The sequence below is a fragment of the Carassius auratus genome, chromosome 34 (assembly GCF_003368295.1).
Source record: "Carassius auratus strain Wakin chromosome 34, ASM336829v1, whole genome shotgun sequence".
Taxonomy (NCBI): domain Eukaryota; kingdom Metazoa; phylum Chordata; class Actinopteri; order Cypriniformes; family Cyprinidae; genus Carassius; species Carassius auratus.
In genome coordinates this window covers 20,809,446-20,824,750 of record NC_039276.1, presented here as the reverse complement: position 1 = coordinate 20,824,750, position 15,305 = coordinate 20,809,446, and the positions used below count along the sequence as shown (strand labels likewise).

The 15,305-nt window shown below is 41.3% G+C and overlaps 1 protein-coding gene across 2 annotated transcripts in view; it reads left to right on the top strand.

Annotated features, from left to right (window-relative positions):
• The window catches only part of LOC113053503 (polypeptide N-acetylgalactosaminyltransferase 13-like), a 109,681-nt gene extending 94,818 nt beyond the window's left edge, over positions 1-14,863 (top strand). For both annotated transcript variants that reach the window (XM_026218594.1, XM_026218593.1), the window contains exon 12: positions 12,865-14,863. In XM_026218594.1, the coding sequence (XP_026074379.1) occupies positions 12,865-13,005 (141 nt within the window). In that variant the 3' untranslated portion in view covers positions 13,006-14,863. The remainder of the gene's footprint in view (positions 1-12,864) is intronic.
• Positions 14,864-15,305: the final 442 nt, after the last annotated feature.

The following is a 15,305-nucleotide window of genomic DNA, read 5'->3' as shown; positions in this document are numbered from 1 at the left end:
AATGCGTATTGGAGACGTGAACCGTTTAAAATGATTCAGTTAGATTTGGTGAACTGGTTCAAGAAGATCCGGTTACATCGAATGATTCGTTCGCAAACCGGATATGACTACAACTGTTGTGTTGCTCACAACAGACCCGGAAGAGAAGACAATGCTGAATAAAGTCATAATTTTTGCTATTTTTGGACCAAAATGTATTTTTGATGCTTCAAAAAATTCTAACTGACCCTCTGATGTCACATGGACTACTTTAATGATGTTTTTCTTACCTTTCTGGACATGGACAGTATACCGTACACACAGCTTCATTGGAGGGACTGAGAGCTCTCGGACTAAATCTAAAATATTTAAACTGTGTTCTGAAGATGATTTCTGGGTGAACTATCCCTTTAACACATTTCAAAACATTTGTCCAGTTCTTTAGATAATCACTGTATCCATTTTTTATTTTATTTTTTTTGGTACAGATGTACGGTGAAGTTATCTGTGCTAGAACCAAAGTATCATCAAGTAGCATAACAGTACAGGTAAACTAGCTGGAAGTGGATGACCAATTTTATTGATATTTTTAGCACACACACACGTGTGTTTGTGTGTGTGTGTGGTTCAAGCATCTTCTGATACAATGTAAGATTTAATAATAAATAAATACATAAATATTTTCCACATTATGCAAGAGAAATAAAAGGCCTAGTATTGCTACATTCAGTGAATATTTTTCTTGTGTGCGTTTGGGCTACTGTCCTGTAGAAATCCTATCTTTGATATGTTGAACAGAACTATATAAATATATATATATATATATATATATATATATATATATATATATATATATATATATATATATATATATATATATATATATAAAAATTCTGAAACACTAGCTCATGATACAGACTTGATACCTTCATTGCAGATGTTGTATTTAAGAGAGTAGCGAGCATTGCGTTAGTTCAGTCAGGTCATGTTAGTCACTCTTGCATCAGCTGACAGTCAGCTGTTCCTGATGTGTACCAATCCAGTCTTGACACCTATCACCTGCGGTCTATTTAAATTCCCATTCTTCAGTGTCTCTTCCACTCCCTCCTCCAACCCCAACTCCACCAACTGAACCTGTAATCTGATCTAACTTGTTCTTTCTTTACAGTGTCTTCATTGTAAGCAGTCTCTATGATATTTTGTTTACAACTCATGTAATTGTGAATTGTAAATTATATATGCTTATAATGGCTCTGTTCTGTACCCCAGTGGGGTCTGTCTTGCTGCTCTCCCCGCTCTGTCCAAGCATGGCTGCATGGACAGGCGTGTGGAGTGTTGCCCAGAACATAACCATACCGCCAACACTAACTGTATGCAATTATAATTGTCATAAATATCCTTGACGAAAGTGGTCCTGATTGAACTGTTGTTGCTGTTTCCAGTAATCTGGTACATTAGGTAAGGCACCTAAACTGAATCTGAAGTCTTTGAATGGGGGAAAATATTCCAACTAATATGGTATAATTGAGTTTTTGTAATTTTCAATTTGTGTGTTGTATTCCAAATCTTCTGCATCATCCAATAGTTATCGATGAGAAATCTTGTTTGCTGAAAATACAATTTTCAATTACAATTTTCAACAGGTCTGAGTATGCATAAGTGCAACTTAATTTTGTCTGTTCAGCTTTGCTGTAAAGTGCTATTAAAGCAGAAATTACTGAGAGCTCTGTGAGAGTTTTACAACATTAACTCACTGCTGTTCATTATGAACTCTCTGCTCAGTGATTCATTCTAAACACAAGACCGCATGCGGGCACCTCATTCGTCATGCTGTCTGCTGCATGAACTGTAAAATAGTGTCAGAGTCTGAGCAATCTACAGTTGAGGAGAGGCAGAACAGTGCGTATTCTCACCTGTCTCTCAGTGCGAGACAGTGACTGATTACCTTCATTCAGAGCTGTTGAGGAGCAATCACCCGCAGGCTCCAGGCTTTTTGGAAGGGTGTCTTGACTCAGCAGGGCAGCAGCTTTCATTATCTTCCTCTGGAGTTCTTCTGGATGGCATGATGCTTAGAGACAGTGTTGAATACCTTCTCTGCAAACTCAAACAGCTAAACAGGGTTAAAATGAGGTTAAATGTAATGTTGGAGCAAAAAGAATAAACAAATAAAAATTATGTTTCATTAATCTGCAAAGATGCAAGTTCCTTTACCACATAATTAGAGAAATAGAGAGATAAAATGTATACTTATGACATACAGCCAAGTATGGTGACCCATACTCAGAATTCGTGATCTGCATTTAACCCATCCAAAGTGCACACACACACACACGTTTGTTTTTGTGTAAAGTGTGTTCATGCCATAGGTGTAATGGTTTTTATACTGTACTGCCCTTCACCAACCCTACACCTAACCCTAACCCTCACAGGAAACTTTGTGCATTTTTACTTTCTCAAAAAAACTTATCTGTATGATTTATAAGCGTTTTGAAAAATGGGGACATGGGTTATGTCCATATAAGTCACCCTCTCCTTCTAATACCTGTGTCATACCCATGTCATTATACAAAGTCGTGTCCTGATATGTCACAAAAACATGCCCACACACACACACACACACACACGCACACAAACACACACACACACACACACACACACACACACACGCACACACACACACACACACACACACACACCTGGAGCAGTGGGCAGCCATTTATGCTGCGGCACCCGAGGAGCAGTTGGGGGTTCGATGCCTTGCTCAAGGGTAGCTCAGTCATGGTATTGCCAGCCTGAGACTCGAACCCAGTCATTTTGACACTATAGAATTATACATTGTTACCAGAAGGATTTGGAAATTCATGTAAATTGCAATACTTTACAAATAATAAATTTCTTTCTTTGACCTAGTCTAATATAAGTAAAAATGTCCCAAGCTTTTATTGAAGTAAACAATCAATCATTAGGCTTATAGAATAAAAATGAAGCAAAGACATCAAAGCAAAATCATCAAATGTAAAATAAAGTGCATAATCTACACAATATAATTGAAATATACTACAAAAGTTATTCAATAAAAGCAGTGCGTGTGTTTTCTTTTCCTTTGGTTGTTCAATCAACATACTGTAGATGACATCGGTGGCAGCAGGCATTGCCACAGGTCATGGTTCAGAGGAAGCACATGGCGAGGAAGTAATACCATAGAGTTTTTAATTATCAATACAAGAACAAAACACACAGAAACAGAGGGAGACAACAACCACAATATAACTTTATATCGCAAGACAAGGGAACTGAGGAAAAAACAAGGGTTATAGATGGTTTCATCGGGCACACGCGCTTCGCCCTAAGTTAACTTCCGGTCTGTGTTTGTTTAAAAGTTTCGCTATAGGGCAGTCTATGTACAAAAGTAGTTAAAGTTAAGGTGATGAGTAGACTGAAGTTGGGCTCAGGTGGTTGAGCCCAAACTGACTGATATTCCAAAAAGGCTTTGTTGCACGTACTGCACATTTGAAAATCAAATCATTTCAGTAAGTCTGATTTACGCAGCAAACATATTTTGCTTATAAAAAAAATATTTATTGGAAGTCTACAAATGTGCACATGCGCAGTAACGTTTGTTTATGTTGTTGTCATTGAAACCGTCTATAAACACATTCTCCAAATGTTTCTGTCATGTGTGTGTATTCAGCCATTCCAGAGCAATAAGATGCACAAGAGAACTCGGTTTGGGATAGCAGGAGCATGCTTTGAAGGATCAGACTGCCATATTGATTCAATAGCCCTATTCGGACGGGACTAGTTTTCTAAACTACGTTTGAGTTTCGATTCTTACCACCTGACGTCTGTGATTTTCATGTACCAATTCGGACGGGACTTAACATCTCGTGTTTATTACAGAGGTGGGAGGGTCTGATTTGTGCATCTGGGCGTCACAGAGATCACACGTTCTGTATGCGTGCATTGCATTCATTCAGAAGGATTGCCTTAGTATTATTACACAATAAAAACTAAATGGCTAGTATAACAAAGCCATGTTAATGTGTGGTTCCTTTAGTTTAACTTTTTTTTATTAAATGTAATTTAAACATTATGTAACTGAGTACATAAATGAACGAGAGTAATCTTACCTGATGCTGATATTACTATAGCCGTTATTGACAGTTTACACGATCTTGCTCTTGATTTTATTATTTGTATTTTTTTTTATTATTATTTATTTGCCGCTAAGCAAATATATCAAACATCCGCGCGGTAAGAGCATCTACGGTAATTCACGTTGGCCAAAACACACAAGGAAACGCGTTGTGAAATAAAATATCACCGGCAATCACAGACATTCACATTCGGACGGGATTAGTTTTCTCAGAGGATCACCGAGTTTGCTGAAAAACAGTAGGTAATTTGCTCTGGAATTATCACAGAGGTTGTGTGAGAAAAACACAGACGTGGCAGATTTGGACGGGATTAAAATCACCAAGTACGTCTGTGAAACGCAGATATCTCTAACGACCCCCTGTGAAACTAGTCCCGTCCGAATAGGGCTAATGGTTCGCCACTGATGGGTTATCTCGGTGCACTTGCATGATTCACATGTTCACACAGAACATTGCCCCCAAAAGCAAACCAGTAAAATCACTGAACTGTCTAAAACTAGTACTGGGGATAAATAATATACTGCCATATACATACACAGTTTCACCTAATCTCATGTTAATCTTGAGTACCTATAGAGTAGTACTGGATCCTTCATATATCCAAAAAGTCTTTAGTTTTATCATATTTATAAAAGAAAAATACAGCTTTCTGAGTCTTTCCGGATAAATCCGAGCTCCTGGAGGCATGCCATGAGTGGAGCTATAATACTGATGTTTCGTGTTGTTTCCACTAACATATATTCACTTATGTGCTGATTTCCGAATGTGGCAGGATAAGTCTTTTATTGGCTGGTTGATGTACAGTTGGTTCACCAATCAAATGATAGCGACAGCACTAGCGATCTCATTGGTTGGTGGGGTTAAAGTTCATATACCAATGAAACGATAGTATCTATACTATTTAAGGACCTTTATTATGGCAGTTGGGTATGTTTGTGACCTGGGGTGCTTCTCTTTCTACCTGGCATTTCCGTTTCCGTTCTGATTCCTTCCTCAGTTTTCATTTAGAGCGCGTCTGGTGGCGTTGACAGTGCGGCAACTCGCGATGTATTTCGGCTGCAGTAATCGCAGCGAGAGCAGTGAATGCTGGCTGGTAGACTGAGCTATGACACTGGTTGAGAGTAACCATATAGCGTTGCATCTAATGTTTATTCAATAACAATCGGGAATTAAAGCATCTTAGTCCTCATCCTGGCTAATGATTTCAGGCAACACAGCTGCTGTTTTGCTTAGGGACGCATTTTGGAGTCTGATCTGCACTTTACGGTCTCTTGTGCTTCAATACTTTGAGAGTTTACAAAGCTGTAAAGACTGAGTACTTTCTCCGCATGAACTATCTACCAGTTGAGGTTCTGGATTGTTTTTTTTCTAACCATAATTGTTTTTGTTTGGTTATGTCTTTTTCTAGTATTGATTTGTTTACCCTGCATTTTCTTTTGTAAGCATATTGTGTGCTGCAAGGGTTATTTCTTTTTGAGTATTTATTTATTGATTTTGATTTATGTTTTGTGCGTGGTGTTCTCTGGATGCTCGAGTGCCAGAGTCGCTACAAAGTGTTTATAAGTTTCGTTTCTTTGTATTTTCATTTCTATATTTTGTTGAATTTCTTCTTTAATGTTATTTTCTGTTTCTCCAGGGCCAGTGAGGATCGGGTGGAACTGGGGAGGCTAGCTGCTGTCTTTCTGCAGTTAGTCACAGTGTGCGGTGTGTGTGGATACAACTTCCCATTGATGGGTGTGTGTGATGGTTGCTTTGGTGTGAATTTAGGTGGGTTTTTCGATAACCATTCTGAGTTGCAGCCGGCCTGCCTGGTTCCCACTAATCCTGGCCCTGGGAATTACCTCCCTTATTGTGGAAACTGTTTGTGTGCATTTTATCTGTGTGTGTTTTTATAATAAAATCCAATCTTTTGTATTCTCGCCCCCGTCTCCCCTACCTTGCCTTCATTTGGTGAAACTTACCTGTGTCCTTTTAATGGGAATAAATTCTCTGGTTTCCTACCAGGGTGGCGTAGTCGGATAAATTCACTGATTTTCCTTTCACTTATACCGCCACATTTTGGCGTAGTCGGCAGGGTTCACCTTGTAAGGCAAGGATTTATTTTTTTATTTGGAGACGTGAGTGAAAATTGTGTTTTGATATTGGTTGTGATCTTATTTTTGGTTTTTTTCCCTCAGAGCAAAACAGCAGCATGTGTTTTTGATCCTTTGGACAGGTTGTATTTCTCTCCAGTGGCTCTGTGTTTGGGGTGAGTTTAGTGATGACCAGTATGGAGGAAGAGATGCAAGAGTTGCGAGAATTAGTGGCGCAGTTGCGAGCTGACAATGAGTGAATGCGCCGTGAGCAGGCACCAGGTGAGTTACCTGGTCCTAGTATTGCCCCAGTTGTTGGCTCTGCAGCAGTGCCTGATCCTCCCCAGCCAGTTGAGACTGATTCTGCTGTGCCGGACCGGTTTGTTTTTGTGCCCAGGGACAGACGGTGTCCAAAATTTAGTGGCAAATCCGGCACTGGTATTGATGAATGGGTGGAGGAGGCTGAGGCATGTATGGCGGGCTCGTTATTTGTCCAAAGCTGATAAAGCCTTTTTTCTCTTTGTCCATTTGGAAGGTGAAGCGCGTGAAGAAATTAGACATCGTCCTAGTGGGGAACGGGGTGATCCAGATAAAATTGTTTTCATTTTACGTGAGTTGTATGGTTGCTCTCAAGAGGGGGAATCTCTGTTAGAGTTTTCCCTGGCCTTGATGACTCTCCTGGAGAGGGTTAAACAGCAATCGCCAAATGCCATTCCTAATGCTGAAATTGTATTGCGCGATCAGTTTGTAGAATATGTTGCTGATAGCGCCCTTCACAGGGAACTGAAGCAATTGGTTCGCTGCCAGCCCGCCTCCAACCTTTTAGAAGTACGTGGGGAGGCAATCAGATGGGAGCGGGAGGGAATGCCAGGGGGCGTGAGAGGTAGGAGTCAGTCAGTTCCAATGGCTTATGGGATTCAGTATGGGGTGCAAGGGCATTCTCAGTCGGAGTTGAGAGAGCTGAGGGAGATGTTAAAACTACAGCAGAAACAATTGGATCAGCTCACTCAGAGTGTCGCTGGCATGCTGTTTTCTCAGCGTGTTCATCAGCCCTCCCTAATCTTTAATGAGGGTTTAATCTGTCGTCGATGTCAAAGACCAGGCCATTTTGCCTGTGAATGCAATGGAGAACGCGTTATTCCTCATTCATCTCTTGCCCGCCGTGAGTCCCCTTCCACAATGAGGGCTCAGCAGCCTCTTTCCCAGCCGCCGGAGAACTAGGTCCCGCCGCACTGCAGAGTCACAGTTCGGTAGGGAAAGATCATGACTCTAGGGTAAGTCCGTTGCCGCATTTAATGGCATCATGTCCTCACCTCATGGTTTGTATGGGAGGGGTACAGGTGCTCTGTTTGATCGATACTGGCTCGATGGTGTCTACCATTACAGAAAGTTGTTTTTCAGAACAGTTTGCACCATGGGGCCAGGATCGTCTCCGGGCATGTCAGTGGTTACAGCTTTGTGCGGCCAACGGGTCATTGATACCGTATGTTGGCTATATTGAGTTGGACGTTGAGCTCTGCGGTCAGACAATTGCAGGGTGTGGCGTGCTGGTTTTTAGGGACCCTCCTAATGGCACCGGTGCCCAAGTCCCTGGTATTTTGGGAATGAATGTGTTGCGGCGGTGCTATCGGGAGCTCTTTGGGCAGCACGGTACAGCTTTTTTTGAGGCAACTTCTGTGTCAGGGGCCTCTAAGCCAGTGTTTCAAGCATTACAACACTGTCGTCAGAGAAGTGATGTTCCTACAGGTAGTCGGATAGGCAGAGTGCGAATGCGGGGACCTAATGCATGTCGTGTTCCGGGTGGTGCAATAAAACTTGTGGCCGCTACTTGCTCTGAGCACTTTGCTGGGGAAACTGTGCTTTTTGAACCACCAGAAAATGGGTTGCCTGCAGGTCTGTTAGCATCACCCGCCTTAATGAGGGTGAATCGAGGCACCGTCTATGTACCTGTCATTAATGTAGGCAAGACTGATGTAATGCTTTTCCGGAATGTTATTCTGGGTACTTTGAGTAGTGTATTTATTGTGAGTTTGCCTCACGACATCTCTGAGGTTAAATCTGTGTCAGCGTCAATAAATCTCCAGATTCCGACTGTTCGCCCCTCCGTGCAGGAACAAATCAAGAGTCTTGATTTGTCAGTATTGACAGAGACTGAGCAGGAGCAGGTAAGGTCTCTATTGTTAAGGTTTCATACAGTGTTTTCGGCACATGAAGGCGATTTGGGATGTACTCGACTTCTTTCTCACGACATCCCTTTGACAGACTCTGTCCCAGTTCGACAACGGTACCGCCGAATACCGCCGTCTGAGTATGATGTAGTAAAAACACACATAAATCAAGCAGATATTGTTAGAGAAAGCTGTAGTCCCTATGCCTCCCTAATTGTGTTGTTCAAAAAGAAGGATGGCACGTTGCATATGTGTGTGGATTACCGCCAGCTGAACGCAAAAACTCGAAAAGATGCTTTCCCTCTGCCACGCATTGAGGAAACCTTGGACTCACTGACGGGGGCCCGGTGGTTTTCCACTATGGACCTCGCCAGTGGGTACAATCAGGTTCCGGTCACAGAGGGGGATAAACACAAGACCGCCTTCTGCACACCTTTTGGTCTTTTTGAATGGAATCGAATCAGAGGTTGATGGAGAGGTTGTTTGGGGATCAGCAGTGTCAGTCCCTTCTTTTGTATTTAGACGACATAGTAGTGTTTTCCTCCTCTGTGACACAACATCTAGAGCGGTTAGAGGTAGTTTTGAGTCGTTTGGAGCGGGAGGGGCTTAAGGCTAAGTTAACTAAATGTGCGTTTTTCAAGCAAGAGGTAAGTTATTTGGGTCATGTCATCTCAGACAAAGGGGTGTCGACTGATCCCAGCAAGGTAGAAGCAGTAAGACGGTGGCAACGTCCAACAGGAGTAGCAGAACTCCGTTCGTTCTTGGGGTTTGCCAGTTATTATAGGAGGTTTGTAGAGGGTTTCGCCAAGTTGGCTTCCCCTCTACATCGACTGGTAGCTGAGTTTGCAGGTCGTAAGCCTAGGGCTCGAGCAGAATCTTGTTTAGGGGCAGCGTGGACCGAGCAGTGTCAGGATAGCTTTGAGGAGTTGAAGAATAGGCTTACCTCTGCCCCTATATTGGCTTATGCAGACTTCTCCCTTCCCTTTATCCTGGAGGTAGATGCAAGCCATGGTGGACTGGGAGCAGTTCTGTCCCAGGAACAGGGAGGGAAGGTGAGACCTATAGCTTACGCTAGCCGCAGTCTTAGGCCCACTGAGCGCAACATGTCTAACTACAGCTCTATGAAGTTGGAATTTCTTGCACTCAAGTGGGCCATGACTGAAAAAGTTCTGAGAATATCTATTGGGGCAGAGGTGTGTCGTCTTCACAGATAACAACCCCCTTAGCCACCTGAGTACTGCTAAACTGGGGGCCACGGAACAGCGGTGGGCAGCGCAATTAGCTTCCTTTGATTTTGAGCTGAAGTACCGCTCTGTAAGGAGCAACCAGAATGCGGATGCTCTCTCCCGTCAGGGTCCTGCTAGTCAGGGTGAGTTGGAACAGTTACTTCCCGGTACGGCTGTCCCAGCCATGGTAAGGCAGGCTGGTGTAGCAGGGGTGGTTTCCCAAGCGGCAGTAACGGTGTTTCCCGGTTTGACTGTAGATATGCAGTCTTTACAGAGGGAGGACCCGATTATAGGTGAGGCATTGAGGTTCTGGCTGCGTGGGGTACCGCCTACTGCAGTGGAACGTCGGCTGTTGCCCAGGGCTGTGGTCAACTTGCTACGGCAATGGCGCCGGTTGTGTGAGCAGGATGGGGTATTATTTCGCTGAATATTTCGCTCTGATGGGGGAGAAGAGGTATTTCAAGTGGTGTTACCATCATCGTTGCATCCGGAAGTGTTGATGCTGCTACATCAGGAACATGGGCACCAAGGGGTGGAACGTACCACTGAATTGGTACAGCAGCGCTGCTATTGGCCGGGCCTGACAGCTGATGTGGCACAATGGTGTAGAGAGTGCGAACGTTGCCAGGTTGCCAAAGATAACCAACTCTGTTCTAGCAGTTTTATGGGCCATCTGTTGGCATCAAGGCCAAATGAAATATTGGCCATAGACTTTACGGTCTTGGAGCCCACTCGTTCGGGGCTAGAGAATGTGCTGGTAATGACGGATGTCTTCACGAAGTACACCATGGCAGTGCCTACACGAGATCAACGGGCAGAAACAGTGTCACAAGTTTTGGTGATAGAATGGTTTTACAAGTTTGGTGTGCCTAGTAGGATCCATTCTGACCAGGGCCGTAATTTTGAGTCTTCCCTAGTACAGCAACTTTGTGCTCTGTATAGGGTGGAAAAATCTCGGACTACTCCCTATCACCCAGCAGGGAATGGGCAGTGCGAGCGCTTTAACAGGACATTGCACATCTTGCATTGCATCTTCTGCGTGCCCTGCCTGTGTCCAGGAAGATGGACTGGGCCTCATGCCTTCCACAAGTGCTGTTTTGTTACAATACTACCCCTCATCAGACGACCGGCGAAACCCAGTACTTTTTAATGTTCGGGCAAGAGCCAAGACTCCCAGTAGATTTTCTGTTGGGAAGAGTCCAGGAGGTCGGAGTTGGTAGTGTGGGTGAGAGAACATCAGGCTAAGCTTCAGGTGGAGTTTGAGGGGGCACGGGGCCGACTGGAAGCTGCTGCTGGTCGGCGTAAGGCAAATTATGATGCCCACGTCCGTGAAGCACCACTGGGGGAGGGCCAGTTAGTTTATGTATGAGAGTATGGCAGGATGGATGGTCCAGTTCCGGCCATGGTAAATCCGCCTGTTTCAGAAGAGGTGCCTCCAGCAGAAGACCCGTCGGAAGAAGTTGATCTGCTTATGTTGGTCCCAGCAACCTCCCTGGTGAGTCAGGGACCAGTGCCTCAGGTGCTGGTTTCTCTGGATCTTTCTACCCCACTCTGCTTCTCTGCTTCTCTTTCTCCCTGCCATTTCCGTTTCCGTTCTGATTCCTTCCTCAGTTTTCATTTAGAGCGCGTCTGGTGGCGTTGACAGTGCGGCAACTCGCGACGTATTTCGGCTGCAGTAATCGCAGCGAGAGCAGTGAATGCTTGCTGGTAGACTGAGCTATGACACCGGTTGAGAGTAACCATATAGCGTTGCATCTAATGTTTATTCAATAACAATCGGGAATTAAAGCATCTTAGTCCTCATCCTGGCTAATGATTTAAGGCAACACAGCTGCTCTTTTGCTTAGGGATGCATTTTGGAGTCCGATCTGCACTTTACGGTCTCTTGTGCTTTAATACTTTGAGAGTTTACAAAGCTGTAAAGACTGAGTACTTTGTCCGCATGAACTATCTACCAGTTGAGGTTCTGGATTGTTTTTTTTCTAACCATAATTGTTTTTGTTTGGTTATGTCTTTTTCTAGTATTGATTTGTTTACCCTGCATTTTCTTTTGTAAGCATATTGTGTGCTGCAAGGGTTATTTCTTTTTGAGTATTTATTTATTGATTTTGATTTACGTTTTGTGCATGGTGTTCTCTGGATGCTCGATTGCCAGAGTCGCTACTAAGTGTTTATAAGTTTCGTTTCTTTGTATTTTCATTTCTATATTTTGTTGAATTTCTTCTTTAATGTTATTTTCTGTTTCTCCAGGGCCAGTGAGGATCGGGTGGAACTGGGGAGGCTAGCTGCTGTCTTTCTGCAGTGTGTCACAGTGTGCGGTGTGTGTGTGGATACAACTTCCCATTGATGGGTGTGTGTGATGGTTGCTTTGGTGTGAATTTAGGTGGGTTTTTCGATAACCATTCTGAGTTGCAGCAGGCCTGCCTGGTTCCCACTAATCCTGGCCCTGGGAATTACCTCCCTTATTGTGGAAACTGTTTGTGTGCGTTTTATCTGTGTGTGTTTTTATAATAAAATCCAATCTTTTGTATTCTCGCCCCCGTCACCCCTACCTTGCCTTCATTTGGTGAAACTTACCTGTGTCCTTTTAATGGGGATAAATTCTCTGGTTTCCTACCAGGGTGGCGTAGTCGGATAAATTCACTGATTTTCCTTTCACTTATACCGCCACACAACAAAAGACACAAATCTGATGCAATTGTACTTACATGTATGGGCTCTTTTATCACAGGGACGGCTCCATGTTTTAATAGCAAACGATGTGCAAATCCAGCATTGACTTTGGCCTTGTTTATAAAAAATTTGCACTCAAATGCCCAGAACACACAAACGCACTTGATACACTCCGTTGCTGCCCCGGAAAAAACAAACTGCATCCACTGTTCATGTAACGCTGGGTCCCCCTTTAAACAATATAGGAAAATCTGTGATGCATCACTTACTTTCAGTTTAGATGCTGTAGTTTTGTCTCTGGCTGTTTCTGAAGTTAAACATGCAAGTCTTCAATTGTACTTGATAGGTCACATTGCATCAATGTGAATAGATACTACATTCATATGAACAAATGTATTAGCAAACAATGAAATCACCATTAACTAAGATCAGTGTTGGGCATGTAAATCCAAAAGTATAATTAATTATTACTCAATACTTGCTGAAATGCTACATGAAACCTTAGTGTAAAGTGAGAGATCCATACATAACGTTATTTTTCAAATGTTGTTTGTTTTTCATTTCTCTTTCAATCTGTGTTTCCCCACAGCGGCTGACTCTGCTCCATGTGAACAGTAACCAGTGTCTGGACATGCCTTCTGAAAAAGATAAGATGGTTCTCACTCTCAGAGACTGCAGCGGTAGGCGATCACAGCAGTGGATCCTGAGGAACATGACGTTAACTGTCTGACAGAGCCGGCCACAACCAGTTCAGACCTGAATCTCGGCACACACCACACAGCACTAGACCTGGAGTCAGGTGTATGGCCTTCTTCACAGCTCTGTGATCTGTCATTTTCTGGTTCATGATCAAGTTCAGCAAGGCATTGATCAGGAGAACCAAAAACAGCCCATTTGTTGACCCATTTGTGACCAGGCTTGTGTCTCTGTTCGTGTATGGACTGTTTCCTTTAGCGCTCAGATTCACTGGTCTGGGGTCAGATCACAGCCCATGATCAGCTCTTGGCGAGGTCTGAATGCTTGCTGTCTCTGACCTGAGCATGTGTCACTGGCTATCTATGCTGCTCATCCAGTGTGGGAGTTCTGGTGCCTCTTAATATCCTACACATCAGATCTTTGACAGTAGCCCATATGTTTCTTTCAAGATGGAGTGATTGTGTCAGCTTCCATTGTGCTGAAGTGCATTTAACTCTGAGCACAATTTTAACTACGCTCTGCTTCCCTTACAGCACCTGAAGGGATTGTGTGTTGGTCAGCGGATTGTATGCCAACTGTATTACTTGCTGCTGTTTCTCAAAACTAACAAGATCTCTTTTAGGAAGGCTGCAATATATACTTGACTTGCCTTAGAGGGATAGTTGCCCAAAAATAAAATTATGTCATCACTCTTAAGTCCAAACCTGTATAAATTTATTTCTTCTGTTGAACACATTTTTTTTTTTTTTTAAACCAGGCTCAGGATTTATATTTTTCATAATGCTTTGCCATGACACTCAAAAATAAGAATACAATCTAAAATTAAATGTTTTATAATGTTGGAGTAGGATATTTAGTTATTTTGTTTCTATGCTATTTTTGGAAATGTTGTTATGTTGATGTTGTTGTTGTGAAACTGTAAACTGTTTGTTAGTTAATAAGTTATTAACAAAGCACCATCTAACTCTTTACATATGAGTTAATTGGACAGTAACAATCTGTTAATTACAGTGACGAATAAAGAACTCCCTATTTGTATAGAGTTTATTAATGCAGTAACTACAATTTATAAACTATGAATGAACTATAAAGTAATATTTTGCAAATGATTTGTATACTATGGAAGTCAATGGCCAACAGCCACTGTTTGGTTACCAACATTCTTCAAAACATAAAATTTTGTGTTCAACAGAAGAAAGATAGATATCTTTTGGGTCAACTATCCCTTTAAGGAAATTTAACCAAAAAACAATAAGGTTAATTAGTAAACATTAGTTAACTACTTTAGTTAACATGAACGAAGAATGAGCAATACTTATACAGCATTTATAAATCCTAGTTAATGTTAATTTCAACATTTCAATCAAATCAAGTTGTGCTTGTTCACATAAGTAAATTTACTGTGAATTGACATGAACTAACAATGAATGACTGTATTTTCATTAACTAACATTAACGAAGATTAATACATACTGTATTAATTAATACAATTAATAAATTCATTAATTAACAATAAATGTACTGAAAATGGTTAATTCATGTTAATTAATGCATTAACTAACATCAACTAATGGAACCTCAATGTAAAAAGCTCTTTATTCATTTTGTTTAAGCTATTAGTGTGTTATTTTTAAACAGCAGTTAATTTTGATAACATGATCCTGGAAACACATCCATACAAATTATTAACTAGGCCTTTTTGAGGATTAATGTACGTATTAAAGCAAATATTTTTCTAAGATGAAATCCAAAACTTTAGAGTAAAAATGGTGAGTGTTACTGCTAGGTGTATCTCAAATATGTTACAAATATACTGTTCAACTCTATGCATTGCTACTGTATGTACACATCTAATGCATCCACCATGTTCTGTCAATGTCTGTTTAATTCATAAAAAAAAAAAAAAAAAATATATATATATATATATATATATATATACATATATATATATATATATATATATATATATATATATATATATATATACATATATATATATATATATATATATATATATATATATATATATATATATATATATATATATACCATCATATTAATTATTGAATAGGGGGTATAAGGGTTTTTTATCTGTTTCAGAGTTATTTGATAATTTTAACATGCATATGTTTAATGCATATAAAATGAATTAATTTAGTTAAAAATTTATAATAATTAAATAAATATAATAATTAAAAATGCACACAATTTAGAGCAGTCTTATGAAAGTATATCTCATTGAATTAATAATATGAACTATTCCACATTATCATCATCCCATGCATGTTAAAGTCTGTACATTAATGTATTTTCTTTTTAACTTCATAAAAACTG